The sequence below is a fragment of the Procambarus clarkii genome, chromosome 69 (genome assembly GCF_040958095.1).
Source record: "Procambarus clarkii isolate CNS0578487 chromosome 69, FALCON_Pclarkii_2.0, whole genome shotgun sequence".
Taxonomy (NCBI): domain Eukaryota; kingdom Metazoa; phylum Arthropoda; class Malacostraca; order Decapoda; family Cambaridae; genus Procambarus; species Procambarus clarkii.
In genome coordinates, this window is record NC_091218.1 from 5,878,463 (window position 1) to 5,906,098 (window position 27,636).

Here is a 27,636-nt window from a genome sequence, read left to right on the forward strand (position 1 = left end):
CCCTCCTTACTCCTGCCCACCCACCTTACTCCTGCTCAACCTCCTTACTCATGGCAAGCCTCCTTACTCCTGCCCACCCTCCTTACTCCTGCCCACCCTCCTTACTCCAGCCCACCCTCCTTACTCCTGCCCACCCTCCTTACTCCTGCCCACCCTCCTTACTCCAGCCCACCCTCCTTACTCCAGCCCACCCTCCTTACTCCAGCCCACCCTCCTTACTCCTGCCCACCCTCCTTACTCCTGCCCACCCTCCTTACTCCTGCCCACCTTCCTTACTCCTGCCCACCTTCCATACTCCTGCCCACCCTCTTTACTCCTGCTCACCCTCTTTACTCCTGCCCACCCTCCTTACTCCTGCCCACCTTCCATACTCCTGTCCACCCTCCTTACTCCTGCCCACCCTCCTTACTCCTGGTTACCTGGTTGATGGGGTTCTGGGAGTTCTTCTACTGCCCAAGTCCGGCCCGAGGCCAGGCTCGACTTGTGAGAGTTTGGTCCACCAGGCTGTTGCTTGGAGCGGCCCGCAGGCCCACATACCCACCACAGCCCGGTTGGTCTGGCACTCCTTGGAGGAATAAATCTAGTTTCCTCTTGAAAATGTCCACGGTTGTTCCGGCAATATTTCTTATGCTTGCTGGGAGGACGTTGAACAACCGCGGACCTATGATGTTTATACAGTGTTCTCTGATTGTGCCTATGGCACCTCTGCTCTTCATTGGTTCTATTCTACATTTTCTTCCATGTCGTTCACTCCAGTACGTTGTTATTTTACTGTGTAGATTTGGTACTTGGCCCTCCAGTATCTTCCAGATGTATATTATTTGATATCTCTCTCGTCTTCTTTCTAGTGAGTACATTTGGAGGGCTTTGAGACGATCCCAATAATTTAGGTGCTTTATTGCGTCTATGCGTGCCGTATATGTTCTCTGTATTCCCTCTATTTCAGCAATCTCTCCTGCTCTGAAGGGGGAAGTGAGTACTGAGCAGTACTCAAGACGGGACAACACAAGTGACTTGAAGAGTACAACCATTGTGATGGGATCCCTGGATTTGAAAGTTCTCGTAATCCATCCTATCATTTTTCTGGCTGTCGCAATATTCGCTTGGTTATGCTCCTTAAACGTTAGGTCGTCAGACATTATTATTCCCAAATCCTTTACATGCTGTTTTCCTACTATGGGTACATTTGATTGTGTTTTGTACTCTGTATTATGTTTAAGGTCCTCATTTTTACCGTACCTGAGTACCTGGAATTTATCACTGTTAAACATCATGTTATTTTCTGATGCCCAGTCGAAAACTTTATTAATATCAGCTTGAAGTTTTTCAATGTCCTCAGCCGAGGTAATTTTCATACTGATTTTTGTGTCATCTGCAAAGGATGATACGAAGCTGTGACTTGTATTTTTGTCTATATCTGATATGAGAATAAGGAAAAGCAGCGGTGCAAGGACTGTACCCTGAGGTACAGAGCTTTTCACTGCACTTGGACTTGATTTTATATGGTTGACAGTTACTCGCTGAGTCCTGTTTGACAGAAAACTGAGTATCCAGCGTCCTACTTTACCGGTTATTCCCATTGACTTCATTTTGTGTGCTATCACGCCATGGTCACATTTATCGAAAGCCTTTGCGAAGTCCGTGTATATCACATCAGCATTCTGTTTCTCTTCTAATGCCTCAGTGACTTTGTCGTAGTGCTCAAGTAGCTGTGAGAAGCACGATCTTCCCGCTCGAAATCCATGTTGGCCTGGGTTGTGAAGGTCATTGTTCTCCATGAAATTGGTGACCTGACTCCTAATCACTCTCTCAAATACTTTTATGATGTGCGATGTTAGTGCAACTGGTCTATAATTTTTTGCCAATGCTTTGCTCCCTCCCTTGTGTAGAGGGGCTATGTCTGCTACTTTAAGTGCATCTGGTATCTCCCCCGTGTCCAAGCTCTTCCTCCACACTATACTGAGTGCCTGTGCTACCGGCACTTTGCATTTCTTTATAAATATTGAATTCCATGAGTCTGGACCTGGGGCCGAGTGCATGGGCATGTTTTCAATTTCTTTTTCAAAATTTAGTGCGCTCGTGTTTATATCAGTTATATTTACAGGGGTTTGAATATCCCGCATAAAGAAATTGTCTGGATCTTCCACCTTCATGTTGTTTATTGGAGTGCTAAACATGTCCTCATACTGCTTTTTTAGGATTTCACTAATTTCTTTGTCATCCTCCGTGTATGAACCTTCACTTGTACGAATAGGTCCAATACTGGCAGTGGTTTTTGCTTTTGATTTCGCATATGAGAAGAAATATTTTGGATTTTTCTTTATTTCCTGAATTGGTTTCTGTTCTAACTGCCTTTCTTCAGTTTCATATGAGTGTTTCAATTTCCTCTCGATTTCTTCAATCTCCCTATTTAAATTAGTCCTTCTTTGACGGGAAATTCGTGTCTGCATAAGCAGTTCCGTTATTTTTTCCTGCGTTTATAGTGTCGTCTGCGTTCTCTTTCTACGTTAGATCTCTTTCTGGCTTTCCTCAAAGGAACATGTTTCAGACAGACTTGATACGCTTCTGAAGTCAGTTTTTCTATTCCTTCTGTAGGACTTCTATTATTTAGAACAGTTCCCCATGGAATGTTTGTAAGTTCCCTGTTTATTATCTCCCAGTCTATCCTTTTATTATTAAAATTGAATTTACTGAATAGCCCCTCTCGCTTTATCAACGTTTTAGGTCTATTCTGAGTATTGATGGTCGTTTGCACTTCAATGAGTTTGTGATCTGAGTATGTGGTAGTTGCAACCCGTTCTCACACAAGACAGCACATATATGACTTAATGCTTAAAGTCAATATGTTGAATATGAATTAGTAAATATGTGATATATTCCCAGTTACTTTTTTTTCCAAGGCCCAAACTCTTCCTCACGTACCAACTTGCGTCTCACAGTACCCGTCCGTCAACCTAGATAGCAGAATAGTCGTGATTGGTTCAATTATAAGGAAAATTGTACTTTTCAGGTCCCACATGGGTTGTGAAATTTACCTACTATTGTCCATGCTCTTAGAATATTATAGATCAGCTACTTCCTATTGAAGGTTCGTAGTTTTGTTTTGAGAAATATTAGTTGTTCTTAGTAAATTATAATAAGCACTAAAAATTATTACATAGAATAACAGTCCTTCACCAATCAATATTATATACCATAGTTGGTGCTTTACAAATCTTTAAAGGATGTTTTGTAGGAACGCTAACAGAAAACGATGGTTCATTGGAATGTCTATGGGGTAAACTACTCTAAACAGGATGGTATTGTGTCTACTATACCAACTACAGGATCGGTATATTGTCCACTACCACCTGTTAGGTGAGTAAGGGGTGCAATACCACCCACAGGATGGGTATGAGGGTCACATCCACCCAGAGGATGAGTATGGGGATCACATCCACCCACAGGAAGGGTATGGGGTCCAATACCACCCACAGGATGAGTATGGCGTCCACTACAACCCACAGGATGGGTATGGGGCTCCAACCACCCATAGAATGGGTATGGGGCTCCAACCACCCATAAAATGGGTATGGGGTCCAATAACACCCACTGGATGTGTATATGGCGTCCATTGCCGCGCGTCGAGCTCGAAAACCGCAGCATTCATCTCAGAACCATGCCTATTTCACGCAGATTCCTTAATAAACGTAAAAGTTTTATATGTCACAAGAAAGATAGAAATATAAGCTTCATTCTAAATACCTTACCATGGGCATATTTAAATTTAAACCGAAGATACGTGTACTTTTATAATAGCCGAGCTCCGACCCCGGACAGATCGATCGACCGAGCAACTCTCTCTCAGAACAATGTTTATTTCACGTGAATTCGTTAGTAAACATATGTTTTATATGTCTCGAGAAAGACAGACATATAAGCTTCACTTTAAACACTTTACTATAGACATATTTAAATTTCTAATGAAGATTATTGTATTTTAAAAATTACGGAGCTCCCACCCCATACAGACTGAACGACAGAGCAACTCTCTCTCAGATCAATGTTTATTTCACGTAAATTCGTTAATAAACACAAATGTTTTATAAGTCTTAAGCAAGATAGAAATAAGAGCTTCATTTTAAATACATTACAAGTAACATATTTATAGCTCAAGTGAAGATACATATGTTTTTATAGTAGCGCTCAGTAGCTTGTCGGGCATGGAGTGCAGACGCCTACGCACTTGCCGATATATTGTATAATTAACAAAGATACGCTAATAAAGCCTAAAATCTTATATGCCTCCAGAAAGACCGATATATGAACATTATTATAATTGCACCAAATGAAATATATCATGTTCGAGAACAAAGATATATCAATTTTAAATTAAGTTTCGACTCTCTCTCGGGTGAGAGAGATGGGGCGACTCTCGCCCCATCTATTGGAGATTCTGTGCACTAAATACCCAAAGCTACTCAAACCCTCTTAGCATTATTTAAGTAATGAAGTAATATGGTATATTTACTCACTATAATGTGGGTGCTGAATGCAGAACATGAGAAAACATATATTTACTCCAAACTAATATAATTTCATTATGAAATAAGTAGCATCAAAGGAAGTCGATGGTCCAAGCAGCAATGTTGTGGAGCGACTTATCCAAGATATATCGTTGTTTGGAAAGTGTTTGTTGGCATATCCAGTTGTCGCACTTCTCTGCTCAAATTATCACAAATTTAAATTATAATGTTAACAAGTAGAATACGTATTTTTAATAAAATCTAACATAACTAGCCAGAAAACATTTAACATTAATTAAAAAATATATGTTTGGAAGTTAAATCGACTTCATAGGACAATGGTTTTGTTATATATATCATAGCCTTCCCGGTTTGGTGCCTTCTTTTGATAATTACTTACTTACTTGTTATATATACTCGTTATTCGTTGACATGCGTTCGCTACTTAAACTACCATGTACTGTACTTATGTAAAATCTCCCATGTCTCTTCGCTCATCTCACCGAACCCTACAGGCTCTGTGATATATTGTTTAATTAATTGAGATTCACAAATAAAGCTAATAATTGTATATGTTATCAAAAAGGCAGAGCTTAGTTTAGTTCATTTATTATGCACTCCATACCCATCCTATGGACGATAGTGGAGTGTTACAGAGGCACATAATGGGCTCAGGGAATGAGCCCCACAATTCATATAGCCAAGCAAGTTATAATCTTGATAAGCTAGTTACAAAAGTCAATGCACATTATCACATCAACAATGGGCTCGAGTCCGACCACAAGTACAGTTTATAATTTAAGCAACTGACATATATGGAGGGCTAGTGTCACAATTGATATGTTTATCCTACACATAACCCCCTCTCCCCCATCCAATGGGCAGCGGTGGATAGGTTACAATCAAGTCGTTTTTTGCGTTTTATTCAGAGATTAGATCTTATTGGGTGAGGAAAGATATTCATATTTTAAAGAAGGCTTCTTGGCTGATGCTCTCCATTGATGGAAAATATACAACCTTTTGAAAATCAATGTTAGTTTGATCTAGATATTGTAATTAACGAAAGTATTTATGTCATCTGAAAGGTAGAAATATAGGCTACATTTAAAATCCTTTGTCATAAATATAACTGAAGTGAAAACGAAGATATATGCGTTTTGATAGTTACTTGATGGCTTGCTCTGAGAGTGTGAAGCCCTGCACACCAGCCAATAAATTGTATAATTAGTTTCCATATATTTTAATTAATCTTAAAAATCTATATGTCAGAAGAAAGGAAGATGTAGCCGTTAATGTGACAACATTTAAAAATATATATATCTTAAGTTAAATAAATAATACCACCTTATTGCCGGTGTCCGGACACATGAAAATTACCTAGGTATCAGTATCCAGCCAGGCGGGGATCACAGGCTGCACAATACTGATAAATTTATGTAATGCACTACTTGTGGTCGATCTCGAACCCATTTATGATGTGACGACTTATAGTGAATTTTGTAACTAGCTCAAGATTGTAACTTGCTTAGCTAAATGAATTGTGGGGTTCGGTTCATTCATTTTCTTTCTTTATTATGCACCCCATAATACACATCCCGTGGGCGGTGGTGTAAAGGATTACAGAGGCACATAATCGGTTCAGGAACTGAACCCTCTAGTTCGTTTAGCTAAGCAAATAACAATCTTTTGACGCTAGTTACAAAATTATTAATGTACACATACTTATGCATACATGTACATATTCATACGTATACATATATACATACACATACATATTTAATCACCACCACAAATACACACATCAGTAATCTTTTGTGTCACAAGTGATTCAACAAGAGGCTCACAACAGTCACTATACAAGGCACTTTACATCTATGGTGAGTCACACAGTTACTAGTCTTGCTGCACACCCACCCAACTGGGCGGCAGCTTTACAGTCATGTGCTCCACACCCACCCAACTGGGCGGCAGCTTTACAGTCATGTGCTCCACACCCACCCAACTGGGCGGCAGCTTTACAGTCATGTGCTCCACACCCACCCAACTGGGCGGCAGCTTTACAGTCATGTGCTGCACACCCACCCAACTGGGCGGCAGCTTTACAGTCATGTGCTCCACACCCACCCAACTGGGCGGCAGCTTTACAGTCATGTGTTCCACACCCACCCAACTGGGCGGCAGCTTTACAGTCATGTGCTCCACACTCTCCCAACTGGGAGGCAGCTTTACAGTCATGTGCTCCACACCCACCCAACTGGGCGGCAGCTTTACAGTCATGTGCTCCACACCCACCCAACTGGGCGGCAGCTTTACAGTCATGTGTATGCATTACCTACAGTAAGCAAATTTTGGATACTTCGCTAAGATTTCGAGCAGCACATCATTATGAATGAAGTACTTACACATTTCATGGACACTATTGATGTTGTTATCTTTAAATTCCGCGATTTTTCACATTCCATTATATAATGACGCAAAGTATGCGAATAGTTCTGCTGACATAGTTTACATTTAGTCAAATCTAGATCATCAGATGTTACAAACTTCCAGAGGTACTTGTAGCTGAGCCTAAACCTAGCAGTGGTAACATCTAGAAGTCTGCTAACATTATTGGATGACCCATAGACGAGCGATTCATCAAAGTTTATACAATATTGTGAAATTGACAGTCAGTGTAGTAACATAAATTGGTAAATCATAAATATTGTAAGTTAAGAATCTGATGCATGTGTGTGTGTTGGGAGGGGCGGGGGTTATACCCTTGGTAAGCGAGAGTGGAAAGTAACCTTAGACGTACTGCGGTCAATGTGTGGGGGGGGGGGGGGAGGGGGAGGGAGGGTGGGAGAGTCAAATCCACCCTCCAACATCTGGACATAGTACCACCAGCCTCCACAACACTCCATCAGCCTCCAGCTGATGCTTGTAGATGCCTCATCTAACCTCACTTATGTCACACATTAACCTACAGTTCCTGTGATATTTCAACTCCTCATCACAGTGGCGTCTCACCAATATAAACTGTATTGGATTTTGTCCCGAAATAGCTATATGCTGGCTGGACGTGTATGTATGTATGTATGTATGTATGTATGTATGTATGTATGTATGCAAGTATGAATGGATAGATGGATGGATGTATGTATGTACGCATGCATGCATGCATGTATGCATGCATGCATGTATGTATGTATGCATGTATGAATGGATAGATGGATGGATGTATGTATGTATGTACGCATGCATGCATGTATGTATGTATGTATGTATGTATGTATGGATGTATGTACGCATGCATGTATGTATGTATGCATGTATTTATATACGCATGTATTTATATACGCATGTATGTATGTATGTATGTATGCATGCATGCATGCATGCATGCATGCATGCATGCATGCATGCATGTATGTATGTATGAATGGATGTACGCATGCATGTATGTATGGATGTACGCATGCATGTATGTATGGATGTACGCATGCATGTATGTATGGATGTACGCATGCATGTATGTATGTATGTATGTATTCCCAATCACGTTAAAGACTCCCCCTCTATCATTCAGTTTAAGAGAAAAACAACTATGTACTAAATAATCGACTCCTTGTAACTTTAATTATGCTGACCTTCCTATCTGTATTCAGACTGAGCCTACCATCATTAAAGGTGATTATAACGCTAGACATAGGAATATTGGTAATTCGCAGTTCAGTAATCGTAACGGCAACCAACTGGTGTCACTATTAGGTAGTCACGATGATGCACAGATTGTGGGTGACCTTGAACCGACGCATATCTACGGAGGTATTCCTGATCTATGTCTCGGTTTCAACGTCTCCCACACCGTGTGCGCCTCGTCAATAGTGCCAGATATGGCGTCTGATCATCTGGCCATATTAGCCACTATAAGCATTGGCAGTTCTATCCTCCCCGGTGGAGTGTTCAAGCGGAAGAGGCTGGCTGTGCTCATCGATCAACGAGACAATCTTGTTGCTCATGTGTCAGAATGTGAGTACTGAGTGAGTACTGAGCAGTACTCAAGACGGGACAACACAAGTGACTTGAAGAGTACAACCATTGTGATGGGATCCCTGGATTTGAAAGTTCTCGTAATCTATCCTATCATTTTTCTGGCTGTCGCAATATTTGCTTGGTTATGCTCCTTAAACGTTAGGTCGTCAGACATTATTATTCCCAAATCCTTTACATGCTGTTTTCCTACTATGGGTACATTTGATTGTATTTTGTACTCTGTATTATGTTTAAGGTCCTCATTTTTACCGTAACTGAGTACCTGGAATTTATCACTGTTAAACATCATGTTATTTTCTGATGCCCAGTCGAAAACTTTATTAATATCAGCTTGAAGTTTTTCAATATCCTCAGCCGAGGTAATTTTCATACTGATTTTTGTGTCAAATCCTTTAATTAAATCCTTTAAAAAGGATAAATCCTTTAATTGGTTGAAATTGGTTTTAACATTCGAAATCTAATTTGTTGATGTTAAATAATATAATATGTTGATGTTGATAATATAAGGTTCAAATTTATTAAGATACATACTTTAAAAACTATTTCTATTTGATACCAACAGTATCACGTTAAGAGAAGCGTCTCGCCTTGCTAACCCAAGTATAAAATATATAAAGAAACGGTGCAACTGTACTGGTATCTGCAGTACAAATTTATGTCCCTATTTAAAAAAAAAAATAAACTGAACCAATCACTGCCACTCCTCACACCAATGCAACAATAAGGAGAGTGATAACAGTGCTTCACATTCGACAATGTTAAATTATTTAACAAATGACGAGATAATGAACATTGGAACAAATGTACAGCTCTCTGACCTTCATATAAAATCTGCATGTGACCTCATCAAACAAACTGTGCCAAGCCTAGAAGGCCTTCATGACCCAGCGTGGTAGCGGGACCTCTCCTGGCCAGTTACAATTGGTGAATTTATTCAAATTATCCAAGTTGATGGTTGTCACTGGGTCACCGTTTCCAACATTGGAGTAACTGGACAAATTAACATATACGACACCAGGCATAAATTACCATCCAAATCTACTGAAGTTATCTTGTATGCTCTTGCTAATTGCCAGGATGATAAGCTGATATGCAATATAATGAATGTCAGCAGACACAAGGACTCAAGTATGAGTGGGGTATATGCTGTGGCGTTTGCTGCATCACTTGCAAGTGGTGTAGATCCGGTGAACCTCGTATGATATGCAGAATGAGACAACATCTTCAAGAGAACTTTAAAGGTAAGTGTCTCATCTCATTCCCTGCAGCTCAGACACTGAGAAGAAAACGAATCATCCGGTCATGTTCGATAGAAGTGTACTGCATTTGCAGAAAGCTAAATGATTTGAAGCTGATGGTATGCTGTGAACGTTGCAATATTTGGCACCATGGATCATGTGTAGGTGTTACAGAATGTAATGATGATTCGTGGATTTGTTTCTTGTGCGCTAGCAAGTTGTAAATTATAATTTAAAATACTTAATTAATACATTATTATTATTATTATTATCATTATTATTATAACCTTACCAAATGCTTTGCTGAATCAAATAATGTTATTACTTTCAATGTGTTACAATAGCATAATTAAGTGCTGCAAGTGTCAGGTCTTTTATATAGTCGGTATTTGTTATATTCTGTACTCTTTTTATGTTAATTAAATTTCAAATAGAAATAGTTTTTAAAGTATGTATCTTAATAAATTTGAACCTTATATTATTTAACATCAACAAATTAGATTTCGAATATTAAAACCAATTTCAACCAATTAAAGGATTTATCCTTTAATGTTAAAAATTGTTCAAACTGAAATAAATATATAACACTGTACGGTACAGTTGTGTTTAATTGTGTTTTGTGATTCCTTTGGAAAAGGTATTTGTGCACCAAGTACTACTAGGTCAGTATGAGATATGCTGAATGTTGTCAATATACCATTTGAATACGCCTCACTTTGCGTTAATCATTGAACGTCCTAATGATTAAGGTCCCCAAAAGGACTTAATCAGACCTCAGTGGATATTTTTACTCTCCCTCTCTCTCTCTCTCTCAGAGCATCCCTTTTTGTGTTGTATGTGGGTGCTGAAGTTCAGTCTCTTGTCTATGTACCCAAGCAAACCCAAGCAAACTACTGTGGAAATGTGCAGGACAAACATATCAATTGTGACACTAGCTCTCCACATATAGCATTTGCTTAATTTAGAAACTGTACTTGTGGTCGATCTCGAACACATGTTGTTGATGTGACGATGTGTTATGAATTTTGTGGCTAGCTCCTCAAGATTGTAACTTGCTTAGATAAATAAATTGTGTGTTCAGTCCCTGAACCCATTATGTGATAAATTAACTAAACTAAAAACAATAGTATGGCGACGAAACCTGAACTGCATAATGTAAATAGGGATTAACCAGAAAAAGATATAGGTGAAGAATAAAACCAGGTAACTGTAAAGCTGCCGCCCAGTTGGGTGGGTGTGGAGCACATGACTGTAAAGCTGCTGCCCAGTTGGGTGGGTGTGGAGCTAGACTAGTAACTGTGCGACTCCTCATAGATGTAAAGTGCCTTGTATAGTGACTGTTGTGAGCCTCTTGTTGAATCACTTGTGACACAAAAAATTACTGATGTGTGTATTTGTGTGGGTGATTAAATATGTATGTGTATTTATATATGTATACGTATGTATATGTACATGTATGCATAAGTATGTGTACATTAATAATTTTGTAACTAGCGTCAAAAGATTGTTATTTGCTTACCTAAACGAACTAGAGGGTTCAGTTCCTGAACCGATTATGTGCCTCTGTAATCCTTTACACCACCGCCCACAGGATGGGTATTATGGGGTGCATAATAAAGAAAGAAAATGAATGGACCGAACCCCACAATTCATTTAGCTAAGCAAGATACAATCTTAATGAGCTAGTTACAAAATTCACTATAAGTCGTCAAATCATAAATGGGTTCGAGATCGACCACAAGTAGTGCATTATATAATTTATCAGTATTGTGCAGCCTGTGATCCCCGCCTGGCTGGATACTGATACCTAGGTAATTTTCATGTGTCCGGACACCGGCGATAAGGTGGTATTATTTATTTAACTTCAGAGATATATATTTTTAAATGTTGTCACATTAACGACTACATCTTCCTTTCTTCTGACATATAGATTTTTAAGATTAATTAAAATATATGGAAACTAATTATACAATTTATTGGCTGGTGTGCAGGGCTTCACACTCTCAGAGCAAGCCATCAAGTAACTATCAAAACGCATATATCTTCGTTTTCACTTCAGTTATATTTATGACAAAGGATTTTAAATGTATCCTATATTTCTACCTTTCTGATGACATAAATACTTTCGTTAATTACAATATCTAGATCAAACTAATATTGATTTTCAAAAGGTTGTATATTTTCCATCAATGTGTAAGTTTGTTACAAATGGAGAGCCAAGAAACCTTCTTTAAAATATGAATATCTTTCCTCACCCAATAAGATCTAATCTCTGAATAAAACGCAAAAAAAAAACTTGATTGTAACCTATCCACCGCTGCCCATTGGATGGGGGAGAGGGGGTTATGTGTAGGATAAACATATCAATTGTGACACTAGCCCTCCATATAAATCAGTTGCTTAAATTATAAACTGTACTTGTGGTCGGTCTCGAGCCCATTGTTGATGTGACAATGTACATTGACTTTTGTAACTAGCTTATCAAGATTATAACTTGCTTGGCTATATGAATTGTGGGGCTCATTCCCTGAGCCCATTATGTGCCTCTGTAACACTCCACTATCGTCCATAGGATGGGTATGGAGTGCATAATAAATGAACTAAACTAAGCTCTGCCTTTTTGATAACATATACAATTATTAGCTTTATTTGTGAATCTCAATTAATTAAACAATATATCACAGAGCCTGTAGGGTTCGGTGAGATGAGCGAAGAGACATGGGAGATTTTACATAAGTACAGTACATGGTAGTTTAAGTAGCGAACGCATGTCAACGCATAACGAGTATATATAGCAAAACCATTGTCCTATGAAGTCGATTTAACTTCCAAACATATATTTTTTAATTAATGTTAAATGTTTTCTGGCTAGTTATGTTAGATTTTATTAAAAATACGTATTCTACTTGTTAACATTATAATTTAAATTTGTGATAATTTGAGCAGAGAAGTGCGACAACTGGATATGCCAACAAACACTTTCCAAACAACGATATATCTTGGATAAGTCGCTCCACAACATTGCTGCTTGGACCATCGACTTCCTTTGATGCTACTTATTTCATAATGAAATTATATTAGTTTGGAGTAAATATATGTTTTCTCATGTTCTGCATTCAGCACCCACATTATAGTGAGTAAATATACCATATTACTTCATTACTTAAATAATGCTAAGAGGGTTTGAGTAGCTTTGGGTATTTAGTGCACAGAATCTCCAATAGATGGGGCGAGAGTCGCCCCATCTCTCTCACCCGAGAGAGAGTCGAAACTTAATTTAAAATTTATATATCTTTGTTCTCAAACATGATATATTTCATTTGGTGCAATTATAATAATGTTCATATATCGGTCTTTCTGGAGGCATATAAGATTTTAGGCTTTATTAGCGTATCTTTGTTAATTATACAATATATCGGCAAGTGCGTAGGCGTCTGCACTCCATGCCCGACAAGCAACTGAGCGCTACTATAAAAACATATGTATCTTCACTTGAGCTATAAATATGTCTATTGTAATGTATTTAAAATGAAGCTCTTATTTCTATCTTGCTTAAGACTTATAAAACATTTGTGTTTATTAACGAATTTACGTGAAATAAACATTGATCTGAGAGAGAGTTGCTCTGTCGTTCAGTCTGTACGGGGTGGGAGCTCCGTAATTTTTAAAATACAATAATCTTCATTAGAAATTTAAATATGTCTATAGTAAAGTGTTTAAAGTGAAGCTTATATGTCTGTCTTTCTTGAGACATAAAAAAAATATATGTTTACTAACGAATTCACATGAAATAAACATTGTTCTGAGAGAGAGTTGCTCGGTCGATCGATCTGTCCGGGGTCGGAGCTCGGCTATTATAAAAGTACACGTATCTTCGGTTTAAATTTAAATATGGCCATGGTAAGGTATTTAGAATGAAGCTTATATTTCTATCTTTCTTGTGACATATAAAACTTTTACGTTTATTAAGGAATCTGCGTGAAATAGGCATGGTTCTGAGATGAATGCTGCGGTTTTCGAGCTCGACGCGCGGCAATGGACGCCATATACACATCCAGTGGGTGTTATTGGACCCCATACCCATTTTATGGGTGGTTGGAGCCCCATACCCATTCTATGGGTGGTTGGAGCCCCATACCCATCCTGTGGGTTGTAGTGGATGCCATACTCATCCTGTGGGTGGTATTGGACCCCATACCCTCCCTGTGGGTGGATGTGATCCCCATACCCTCCCTGTGGGTGGATGTGATCCCCATACTCATCCTCTGGGTGGATGTGACCCTCATACCCATCCTGTGGGTGGTATTGCACCCCTTACTCACCTAACAGGTGGTAGTGGACAATATACCGATCCTGTAGTTGGTATAGTAGACACAATACCATCCTGTTTAGAGTAGTTTACCCCATAGACATTCCAATGAACCATCGTTTTCTGTTAGCGTTCCTACAAAACATCCTTTAAAGATTTGTAAAGCACCAACTATGGTATATAATATTGATTGGTGAAGGACTGTTATTCTATGTAATAATTTTTAGTGCTTATTATAATTTACTAAGAACAACTAATATTTCTCAAAACAAAACTACGAACCTTCAATAGGAAGTAGCTGATCTATAATATTCTAAGAGCATGGACAATAGTAGGTAAATTTCACAACCCATGTGGGACCTGAAAAGTACAATTTTCCTTATAATTGAACCAATCACGACTATTCTGCTATCTAGGTTGACGGACGGGTACTGTGAGACGCAAGTTGGTACGTGAGGAAGAGTTTGGGCCTTGGGAAAAAAAAGTAACTGGGAATATATCACATATTTACTAATTCATATTCAACATATTGACTTTAAGCATTAAGTCATATATGTGCTGTCTTGTGTGAGAACGGGTTGGGTATCTGATATCGTAATGTCTTCATTGTTCGTAAAGACCAGATCTAGAATATTTTCATTTCTCGTTGGCTCCGATATCTGCTGATTGAGTGAAAATTTGTCACAGAATCTAAGTAGTTCTCTAATCTGTGGTTGGTTAGGTCCTGATAGATTTCCTGGTATAATATTATTGTTTGCTATTTTCCACCTGAGACTAGGCAAGTTGAAGTCACCTAGGAAGATAATATCAGGTATCGGGTTCTCCAAATTATCAAGGCTATTCTCTATTTTGCTTATCTGTTCTGTGAATTCCTCAGCCGTTGCATCTGGCGGTTTGTATATTAGTATAATCACTAAATTTATTTTCTCTATTTTTAATCCCAGTACCTCTACCACCTCATTTGTAACGTTTAGGAGCTCCGAGCATACAAGGTCTTCCCTAATATACAAACCCACTCCTCCATGTGACCTAATTTTCCTATCACACCTGTATAGGTTATATCCTGGAATCCAGATCTCACTGTCCAACAATTCCCCTGCATGGGTTTCTGTGAAAGCTCCAAATACTGCATTTGACTCCGTGAGGAGGCCATTTATGAACTGTACTTTGTTGTTTGTTCTTGTTTTCAGTCCTTGTATGTTGGCAAAGATGAATGAGGTTACTCTATTAGTGATAGTTTGAATGGGAGACTTTTTCGGCACGTCCATTAATCGTGGACATAATGAGTTTGTTCTGACCAGTACTGATTGTTGTAGGGCAGTTTTCTGTCGTAGTTGTAGTTCCCTTTCGGTGGGTAATTGTATCTGTAATTCTGGAATGCAAGTGGATCTGGCATCCAGTTCCATACACTCTCCATGCTGCTCCTTTTGAATTCTCTGCCGGTCTGGGTAAAAAATTTATAGAGTTTCCTCCAAATTCATTATCCTGCTTGCCACTCTTTATGTAGCATTCCGTGCCTTTCACGTGAAAGTGTGGGCAGCTAAGGTCATAGCATTTTCTGTCCTCCAGTGAGGTTTGGCACATGTCAGTATGGAAAAACCTACATATTGATCCAAATCGACACTCACCTTTCCTAAGCATATTTAAACATTTTTTGGGATGTTGGTAACTGCATTCTAATCCTTTCTTATTACCAGCATATCTATGTCTGCATATGCCCTTTGCATAAAATTTGCATAAGTCTGTCCTTCTGTTCTGAATTGCTCTATCGAGAACCGTCGTGGTGTCTGTACCTATCGAGCTGTCAGTGCTGTCTGGTACACTTTCTAGTTTACTGTCATCTACATCCTGGCCTACTGAGTCAGAGTTTACAACTTCCTGAGTTTCAGCCTCAGTTTCATCCCTGACTATAGCCTCCGCCCCTTGTATATTAGAATTGTTGTTCCTTTCCCACTCCATCTGGATGGCTGGTAGGCTTCCAATGAATGATGTTTTCCGTCCATGCGTCATGTTATCTAGAAGGTTTTTTAGGATATTCCAAGCTGGCAGGTCATTTTTACACACCCAGAGCAAGTGGCCAGCTCTCAGTGCCGTAGTGTTACTCACTCCTGTACAAGCTGAATGGAATCTAGTCTTACAGATATAACATTCAATTCCCGTTACCTTTGTCTTTAAGAAGTTGTTACAGTGGCCACAAATTTGTTTATTTACCCCCATATTGCCTTGTTTTGTTGTATATATCTATATATTTATAATATTATATGTATATTGTATATTTGTAACAATATATATGTATATATATTTATATGTTTAATATTATATGTATATCGTATATTTGTAATATTATGTATGTTATTTTGTTCAAACTTTATGGCAGGTACTTAGCGTAGGTAGCGAGGCTGGTCCCCCGGTCAGTACAGGTGACCTCTTGTTGTCCCAGGTTGATGTCACCAGTTTCCAGTTACCCGATTTATAACCACTGATGCCGCCTCTTGCCACTATTCTATATTTCTAGTGTTCTATATTTATAATATTCACTTGCAACTTATATGTTGTTGTGATACCCGTTCCACATCACTGTTCCACGAATCACCGTTCACTATTTTTTTTTTTCCTAATACACGCATGTACACAAAGCCTCGTTCACTGGCTCACACATGGTCTCCCGTTTATTCTCTATTTAACACAAAGTTCTATTGTTAATGACTATTTTCAATTTTCCAGCGGGTCTCTATGCACTTTGTTATGTCTGTAATCAGTAATCCACGGCAGTAGTCCTACGAATCCCTGTTAATGTCACGATTTTAACGGAGCGCGCACGGTACGTCTACCCCCTCCCTCGACCTAGACTCCTGCCCACCCTCTTTACTCCTGCCCATCCTCCTTACTCCTGTCCACCCTCCTTACTCCTGCCCACCCTCTTTACTCCTGCCCACCTTCCTTACTCCTGTCCACCCTCCTTACTCCTGCCCACCCTCCTTACTCCTGCCCACCCTCCTTACTCCTGCCCACCCTCTTTACTCCTGCCCACCCTCTTTACTCCTGCCCACCCTCCTTACTCCTGTCCACCCTCCTTACTCCTGTCCACCCTCCTTACTCCTTCCCACCCTCCTTACTCCTGCCCACCCTCCTTACTCCTGCCCACCCTCCTTACTCCTGCCCACCCTCTTTACTCCTGCCCACCCTCCTTACTCCTGCCCACCCTCCTTACTCCTGTCCACCCTCCTTACTCCTGCCCACCCTCCTTACTCCTGCCCACCCTCCTTACTCCAGCCCACCCTCCTTACTCCAGCCCACCCTCCTTACTCTTGCCCACCCTCCTTACTCCTGCCCACCTTCCTTACTCCTGCCCACCTTCCATACTCCTGCCCACCCTCTTTACTCCTGCTCACCCTCTTTACTCCTGCCCACCCTCCTTACTCCTGCCCACCCTCCTTACTCCTGCCCACCCTCCTTACTCCTGCCCACCCTCTTTACTCCTGCCCACCCTCTTTACTCCTGCCCACCCTCCTTACTCCTGCCCACCTTCCATACTCCTGTCCACCCTCCTTACTCCTGCCCACCCTCCTTACTCCTGCCTACCCTCCTTATTCCTGCCCACCCTCCTTACTCCTGCCCACCCTCCTTACTCCAGCCCACCCTCCTTACTCCTGCCCACCCACCTTACTCCTGCCCACCTTCCATACTCCTGCCCACCCTCTTTACTCCTGCTCACCCTCTTTACTCCTGCCCACCCTCCTTACTCCTGCCCACCCTCCTTACTCCTGCCCACCCTCCTTACTCCTGCGCACCCTCTTTACTCCTGCCCACCCTCCTTACTCCTGCCCACCCTCCTTACTCCTGCCCACCCTCCTTACTCCTGCCCACCCTCCTTACTCCTGCCCACCCTCCTTACTCCTGCCCACCCTCCTTACTCCTGCCCACCCTCCTTACTCCTGTCCACCCTCCTTACTCCTGCCCACCCTCCTTACTCCTGCCTACCCTCCTTATTCCTGCCCACCCTCCTTACTCCTGCCCACCCTCCTTACTCCTGCCCACCCTCCTTACTCCAGCCCACCTTCCTTACTCCTGCCCACCCTCCTTACTCCTGCCCACCTTCCATACTCCTGCCCACCCTTTTTACTCCTGCTCACCCTCTTTACTCCAGCCCACCCTCCTTACTCCTGCCCACCCTCCTTACTCCTGCCCACCCTCTTTACTCCTGCCCACCCTCCTTACTCCTGCCCACCTTCCATACTCCTGTCCACCCTCCTTACTCCTGCACACCTTCCATACTCCTGTCCACCCTCCTTACTCCTGCCCACCCTCCTTACTCCTGCCCACCCTCCTTACTCCTGCCCACCCTCCTTACTCCTGCCCGCCCTCCTTACTCCTGCCCACCCTCCTTACTCCTGCGCGCCCTCCTTACTCCTGCCCGCCCTCCTTACTCCTGCCCACCCTCCTTACTCCTGCCCACCCTCCTTACTCCTGCCCGCCCTCCTTACTCCTGGCTGCCCTCCTTACTGCTGGATGCCCCCCTTACTTTTGCTCAAAGCACAATACCTAAAAAAAATTATTAAATTTTTCTAAAAATTTACTATGTTTTGATGGGAAAAATTTAGTCATAGAAACCTTAAATTTGTTTTATTTTGCCTAATAGGTAATACTGCTTCCATCTGTGCTCGGCTACCAAGGACGATAGCAAACACAACTTCTGCCCATTAATGATGGTAAGGACAATTTTATTCTTACTGTACTACCAGTGTGTGTGTGTGTGTGTATCATGATATTGTCATTAACTAGTGATGGTAAGTATATTTATTATGTTGTCATTAACTAGTGATGCTTTGTGTATTAACCCTTTAAGTGCACAACACATCATATGATGGGTTGAGGGACTTGCAGTAACTTGCGCTCCAGATCATATGATGCATTGGAGTACCGCGCAAGATTTGAAAGGCCCGCAGGGTAGAGGGGACTCCCATACGCTGCTTAGGGGTTATAGTAAACAGACGCCATTTTGTAAAAAAATCCAGCTCACGCTACCATCGCGTGGGAGGCATCAGTTACCCAGCAGCCACCATGTTGAGCACACGGCCGAATGCTTCTGGGGCGCGCACCACACAATCACTCACCCAAGAGCAAATAACCAGTGAATTATTTTCTGATGGTGAGGAAAGTGATTTTGATGACTCTGACATTGATAAAGACTACACACAATTGACCGATGATAGCACGGACAATGAAAATGAGATACGGCCTCCCATGGCGAGGCCTATACGCTCACCCATACCACCTTGCCCAGTGTCTACTCCAATTCACCCACGACCACACAGTTCATGTGCTTATTTAGAGTCTGAGGATATTCTCGGTGACGAGTCAGAGGAAGGTGACTCTTTTTTTTGGTTTTAGTGAAGTGGAATCAGAACATAGTGTTACCGAGCCTGGTGCCAGTACTAGTGGTGTTACTGGGCGAGAATTTGTCGCGTCAGCAGCGTCTCACCCAGCCAAGCGCCACCGCATGGAACAACATGAGGCACCAAGAGTAGTGTAGTGATGGTGATGTTCTCGGGTAGTGTGGTGATGTTCACGTGCTTCCACCTTATGTGCATGTAGCGGCCGTACTGTGCATAGACGGGCTTCAGCTCCTGGTCCACGGTGTACATCACTTCCTCGCCGTCATGCCCCTGTTGCGTCTCGCAGGACACCAGGTGTACTAGTGTGGAGTGATGGTGCTGGTTTTATTCCTCAAATTCCTGCCTTTGACAATAAAGACGGGATTACCGAGCTTTTCCCTGATAATGGAGAGGATATGAGTGAATTAGATTATTTTACAGCATTCTATGATGAGCCGCTCATGGAATATATTGTACACCAAACGAACCTTCATGCGACTCATCTCATTAGAAGAGAGATAACAGAATTTTCACGATTGCAACGTTGGAAAACCACCAATGTAGGTGAAATGTATGCATTTTTAGCAATATGTATGTTGATGAAGCACTGTGTCAAACACGCTATTACAGATTACTGGAGCAAAGATCTGACTATTCCAACACCTTTCTTAGGGAAATATATATCCCGAGATAGGTTTCAGATACTCCTCAGGTGTCTGCATTTTGCAAGTAATGAGGACCGGACAGAGGATGATTTACTTTGGCGAGTGAGGCACTATATGAATCAAGTGATTGATAAGTTCAGAGATTTTTACGTACCAGCACAGAAGCTGGTGATTGACAAATCCCTTGTGCTTTTCAAAGGATATGTTTCATTCAAGCAGTATATTCCCTCCAAACGAAACAGATTTGGATTGAAATTCTTTGTACTGTGTGACTGTGAAACAGGATACGTGTTACACATGATTCTGTATTCAGCTAGCGACGTAGACATTCCCGGTAACGACGAACATGGTTTCTCGGGTAGTGTGGTGAAGTCACTGATGGCACCATGGATGAACAAGGGCCACATCTTATACACAGATAATTACTATACAAGTCCATTGCTAACTAAGTTTTTGGTTGAAAATAGAACTGGATTGGTTGGCACAGTAAAGGCACGAAGGAGGGAAATGCCAGTGTTTGACAGTAGACTTGCAGTTGGTGAGTGCCAGCTACAGAAATGTGATCAAATACCCTCATTTCGGTGGAAAGACAAGAGAGAAGTGAACATGCTGACAACCGTTCATGAGGGTACAATGGTGAACAGTGGCAAGGTGAACTGTGTAACAAAAGAACCAGTATATAAGCCAGATTGTGTTCTTGACTACAATATCAACATGCGTTTGATTGATAAGGCTAACATGATGGTTGGCACTATCGAGTGTGTGCGGAAAACATTGAAATGGACGAAAAAAGTGTTTTTCCATCATGTTGACATGAGCATGTTGAACTGCTATAATATGTATCTGGTGAAAACTGGACGTAAACCTAGTTTCCGTGCGTTTGCTTTTACACTTGCAACACAGTTATTAGCAAAGTTTGGTAAAGATGTCCCTGGCATACAATCTTGAGGTTAACTTGAGATGATTTCAGGGCTTTAGTGTCCCCGTGGCCCGGTCCTCGACCAGGCCTCCACCCCCAGGAAGCAGCCCGTGACAGCTGACTAACACCCAGGTACCTATTTTACTGCTAGGTAACAGGGGCATAGGGTGAAAGAAACTCTGCCCATTGTTTCTCGCCGGCGCCTGGGATCGAACCCAGGACCACAGGATCACAAGTTCAGCGTGCTGTCCGCTCGGCTCCCTCCCTACAAAGACCAATCATGAACCCAGTGTTGCAGCATGCTGCAACACCCAGGCTTGCTCACATGGAAGCCTTTCAGCAACACTGACTAAAACATTTGCCACCAGCTGGAAAGCGTGCAATAGGCCAACGTGAATGCCTAGTATGTAAGACAACAAAAAGGAGAGTACAGAAACGTAAAGTGGGGTAAACATGGTGTGAAGTGTGTGCAGTGCCATTGTGTGCTGTCGACTGCTTCAACGACTACCACTCTCTAAGAATTCTAAATGTGTAATAATAGTGCAAAAACCTGTACATAGTGCGTGCTTGTGTGTACATATAATAATGAACATTGTGATTACATAATATAATGACGTAATGGAAAACATTTGTGTGCACATGTGTATACTCGATGTATGTAACATTTATTGACAATGACTGTGATGTAACATTATGTGCAACACAATTAGTGATTAATATTACTAATAAAATAGGCCTAGACACTGTAAATAATGCCGCGAAAATAAATTTGTGGCAACTCTGGCTGCTTGAAGACCGCACGCGACGCCTCTGGGACACACCGTGCATGAGCGATCATGCATGGTGTGATGTCATCGCCCATCTTGTCGGCTCAATTACGTCATTGGTAAGTTCAATTGAATTTTTTGTTCTCGTGGTCAGGGAACACGACTTAACAGGTTAGGAAGAAAAAAAATTTTTTTTTTTTTTGGTATGCGCCTGTGGGTAACAAATGCTAAATAGCCCGGAGGCACACAAGGGTTAATCTTGGTGTTTTCATTACCCAGTGATGGTGAGTGTATTCATCATATTGGCATTACCCAGTGATGGTGAGTGTATTCATCATATTGGCATTACCCAGTGATGGTGAGTGTATTCATCATATTGGCATTACCCAGTGATGTTGATTGTATTAGTCATGGTATTATTAACCAGTTTTGTTGAGTGTATTAACCCTCTGAAATGCATTAGCGCCTAATTTCGCTCGATCAAGGGGTGCGCATAACACCTTAACCACTGCACTGTGCCAAACGACAAATGCTTTTCGCCAATAACTGTCCCCACCGACAAAAATTTTTTTTTTTTGTACACGGTCAAAACACGCTCGCGGTAGGTTGGATACAAAATGAACTCTTGGGACCCTCCAGTGAGAGGCAGCTTTCTTTGAAAAATATTCCCAGAATGTCCTACGGCTGCTGGCTGGGTTAGTATTGAGTGAGTAACCATGGGGTGGTGCACGCGCCTCTGGCTCCCAAACACCTGTCTGACGCAGTATTGAAAGATCGCTCTCTGTCGGGGAAATTCAGACCTTATAGCTTGAAGAACATAAGGGTCATGATATTGATGAAGCTAGGCGCAATAAGGACCTAACACAAAGGTCGGATGCAAGTGATACCGCACCTATTAGGGTGATACAGCGAGCGTATCCAGTTGTAGCTGTGAACGCCACCCATGCCCACCTATGCCATCTCCAATTTATATAGGTGATACATAGATGAATCATTTTCTGGGTTCAGTGATGATGCATCTGATACAAGTAGCATAGATGAACAGTGTTAGCGGTTTCCATGGTGGTGTTTTCCATAGATATTTTCAAGATTAGCTGAATCTCTTCCAGAATGGCTGAATCTCTTCTAGATTGACTGACACTTGCTATAAATGACTGAATCTTCCAGTCAGGGACCTTACAAAGTGATATTTTCAAGACTACCTTACGCATTACGAGCTTGGCTACATACCACTTACAAGTCCTAAAGCCAAGGGTGTACATGAGTGCGTTATTTGCAAGCACATAGAACAAAGAAACAGCGAAAATCTATCTGTACCTGGTGCAACGAGAGCAAAGTCGCGCTTTGTACCCTGGACTACTTCATTGATTATTACTCACTTCCGAAGTACTGATTGTGTAATACAGTGTGTTAGTGTGTAAATAGTGTGTGAAACTATACATAGTGTAATCTTAGTGAATTTTTAGCAAGTAATATTGCAACAATAAACATTGTGGATACATTACTGACTCACAGTATCACAGTTCCATGGAACATTATGAACGTTCTGTTGTATACATATTGTAAATAACAAAAATATGCGTCATATACAATAAAAAAAACTAATAAAACCGCATTGGAAATACATAGAACAAATAATTGAAAATATATTTGTGGCAACTCACAATGCTTGAATGGCCTGCACGCTTGTTTCTGGTACGGGCGACCAGCCATGATGACGTCACAGCGCACCTTGTCCACGTCCCCACAGCCAAAGTAAGTGAAATTTTGTATTTATTTTTACATAGACATGTTCAGGGTTAAAAAAACATTTTTTGGGGAACACTTAATTTCATGTGCACGGGGAATGTCACAATAAACTCGGCGCATCACAGTGGTTAAGGCACTCGTAGATATATTGTAGGGTTCAAAACTTGGGTACAAGATGGATTCCTGAGGTGTTTGCCAGCTTGAAAAAAATTCCCAGCATTCCCCACGGTTGTGGGCAGGCTCATATTCAAGGTAGCAACCATTTTGTATGTATCCATATTGAGCTCCCAGTCTCTAGTTGGCCATGTTTTTGAGAAAACACTCTCTGATGTTGAAATACAGGGCATATTCCTTGAAGATGAGCATGCCAGTGATTTTGATAACTCAAATCTGGAAAAAGACCTAAGACAGGTGTCTGATACTAGTGATACAGATATTGAAGTGAACGATGTGGAGAGTATGTACAGTACACAACTCTCACAGCCCTGCCATACCGGCCTAGGTCATCACCATCAGTGGAACAACACAAATGAATTTTTGTATGTTCTACTGAACATTTAGTGCCAAATGCAATTTGTTCGGATTATCCGGGAATGCTTTAGAGTAGGGTTCGTTAGAGTGAGGATGCACTGTAATTGAATCACTAATATGCTCACAATACTTTTTGAGTATAGCGATGGATCACATTTTATTATATAAATATATCACACTACACACTATTGAATAATATTACTTGAAAAAAAACAGAAAAAAAAATCAAAAACATTGAAATAATTAAGTAATAATATTTTTGTGGCAACTCCCGCCTGACAGCTCGGGTGGAGCTGACTGCCTCCGACGATTACTCTGTCAACGCCTCACGTTTGCCAGACTTCCTCGCCCTATTGTGGTCAAAATATGTCACAAATTATTTTCTATTTTTCTGTGATCAGGAAACACACATGAACACTTTTATATAACGTGTTGCAGGCTAATATCGCAAGAGAGCAGCCCAAGGGTTAACAAAAACCAACTAATAATATCAGGGGTTTCGCTGCCTGATGAGGGTATCGACATCATAAAACCAAAACACGCTGAGTCCCTGATGAAGGTAATGCCATCATCAATTAATGCATTTTTAAAAATCCCATTTATTGTCCAAATATTATGGGACTGGTTTTAAATGTGCCCCTTTATATTGTGAACAGTTTGATAGCAAAATGAATGACGTAGCATGAAAATTGAGGTTAGAAAGCTGAAAAGAGTACAGTTCATCCTCACTAACGAACCCCGTTCTAGCGAATTCCCAGAAGATCCGAACAAATTGAATTAGGTACTAAATGTTCAGTGGAACATACAAATGTTTGATTAAGCGAGGATTGTTCATCCAAGCAGTCACCGAGACCGAGCGTCGGAGGTGGCTGTCATCATCTATGATTAGCCAAAGTGTAAACAGTTATACAGTGTTTTATTATGCTTACCCATTGTTTCTAGGGATAAATGGTTGAAGGATGATAAAATGGTATCAAGGGTCATTGGTGAGAGTTATTGTCAGGGGGGGCAAGTGGTGTCAGTAGTTAGGGTTTATTGTTAGGGGGGGCAGGTGGTGTAAGTTATTCTCATGGAAGGCAGGTTGTCAGTGGTGTAAGTTGTCAGGGAAGCTGGAGTAATAGTGGTGTCAGGGGAGGCTGGTTGTGTCAGTGGTGGAAGTTGTCAGGGAAGATGGAGTAATAGTGGTGTCAGGGGAGGCAGGTTGTGTCAGTGGAGAGCTCTGGCTCGAGTTATCATGTAAATGGCAACACGTGGCTGGCGCCTCCATGCTCCACCTCAATAGTTCACTCACTGTCTACTTTTCACCAAATTAGCTGAGAAAATGTTACCATTTCAGTTGTTTGCAACACAAAGCTCTATCATATTCCATAGTCAAATTGAACAATTTATAATAAATTGTGGTGTCAGTGGTGAGAGGATGTATTAGGGGGTGGAAAGGCGTCAGAGAAGGAGGGTGAGTAGAGACGCCAGCTGACTGCTGCAGCACTTGCCTGCCTCGATACTAAGCTCACTTGCTGCTTTTGACAAAATTAGGAGAGAAAATTTTACCATTTCAGTGGCTTGTAATGCATCGCTCTACCATATTCCGTAGTCAAAATGAAGAATTCATAATAAAGTGTGGGGTCAGTGGTGAGGGGATGTATTGGGGTGGGAGGGAGGGGTAAGGAGGCAGCTAGCCTCTATGCAGTAAACATTGGGTCGAGTTTCGTCGAGGTCTGGGTTCAAGGCCTGGTCTGAGGTCTGGCCTGAGGCCTGGTCTGAGGTCTGGCCTGAGGCCTGGTCTGAGGCCTGGCCTGAGGCCTGGTCTGGCCCAAGGCCTGTCAGTCTGGCTGCCACCCTCCCCCCCTCACTCCTATACCACCAACATGCTACAACCCCCCCCTCCCCTCCCCTCCCCTCCCGCACCTGACTACCAGCGGCCAGCCCTGACCCTCCTTCCCCAACCACCGGCGGCCAGCCCTGACCCTCCTTCCCCTACCACCGGCGGCCAGCCCTGACCCTCCTTCCCCTACCACCGGCGGCCCACCAACCACCCCTTTTCTTCAGTTTGTTGAGAAAATTATGTGATTTTGCTTTTTTGGATTCAATAATGCTCATATATGTAGAATTTTTAATCCAAATTGTTTGTAAATGATTGTTCTATCAAATGCCATAGTGAAAATGAAGACTTCAAAATAAATGAATTGTTTATGACTATTTATGTAGACTGATACAGTTGGCTTATGGAAATCCTGGCCATTACATCATATTTGCGGCCACCAATAACAGTCACATAGTTTTGATTTTAATATGGAATTGTTTACAATTGATTGTTCTATCATGTGCCATGTTCAAAATGATAAATACATAATAAATAGATTTTCTGTGATTTTTTGTTTTGTTGATAGTGGATGTAGGACCTTTGTTATTTTCACATGAAGGGGAGGGACAGCTTGGGGCTGACGGGTAGAACGAATTCCGCAGTGAAACGAATCGGCCTCGCCTCATATAACGCCTACGCCTCGTTCAAGTGAGGTCACACTGTATAAACATTTGAGTGTGGTTTGTGCGCTCACGGCCAATGCTCAGCCTTCGTTGCAGTGTGTGCCAGGTCGCTTGCCAGGCCAGCAAAAGAGTTAATCTTCCTTGGAGATTTCAATTTACCGAGTCTAAGATGGAGAATGGCAAACACAAATATCATAGCAGGGAATGACCCGGAAATAACCAACCACAGGTCAGAGAACTTTTGAGATTCTGTGACAAATTCTCGCTCAATAAACAGATTACAGAACCAACTAGGAACGAAAACACATTAGACTTGTTTTCTAGTCTGTTTTTGTTGTTTTCTAGTTTTCTAGACTTGTTTTCTAGTTCATCATTAGTTCACAAACAATGATGAACTAATCAGAGACATCACAATCTCAGATACTTCATACTCAGACTATAAGCTCATTGAAGTGCGAACTAACATAAATAACGGTAGTAGGTCTAAGAGACCCAACAAGCGAGAAGAAATATTCAATCAATTCAATTTTAACAATAAGAGGATCGACTGGGAAAAAAATAAATGTAGACCTTGCAACCATTCAATGGGAGACAGTCGTAAACGACAAAACTCCCACACAGGGAATAGCTCAACTGACAGCGGAAGCTTACAAGGTCTGCTTGAAGCACGTGCCTGTGAGGAGGGGCAGAAAGAGGACCACTCTAGAAAGAGAACGCAGACAACTGTACAGGAGAAGGAAAAAAATAACGGAAATGCTTCGGCAGACACAACTATCACAAGCAAGGAAAATAAGCCTAAGCAGGGAGATCGAAGAAATAGAACAAACGTTGAAGCGATCATATGAGTCTTAGGAAATGGAATTGGAACAGAAAGTTATACAAGAGATAAGGAAAAATCCTAAATATTTTTTCACATACGCAAAATCAAAATCAAAAACCTCTACCAGTATTGGACCATTAATTACAAATGAAGGTACGTACACAGAGGACAACAAAGAGATTAGTGAAATTCTAAGAAGCCAGTATGAGGCTATGTTTAGCACACCAATAAACAACATG

General features: G+C 41.4%; 1 protein-coding gene across 1 annotated transcript in view; it reads left to right on the top strand.

The window, feature by feature from the left end:
- The window catches only part of LOC138355922 (tripartite motif-containing protein 59-like), a 66,534-nt gene that overhangs the window by 14,189 nt on the left and 24,709 nt on the right, over positions 1-27,636 (top strand). The window contains exon 2 of the mRNA XM_069311472.1: positions 18,727-18,796. Within this exon, the coding sequence (XP_069167573.1) occupies positions 18,791-18,796 (6 nt within the window). The 5' untranslated portion in view covers positions 18,727-18,790. The remainder of the gene's footprint in view (positions 1-18,726; positions 18,797-27,636) is intronic.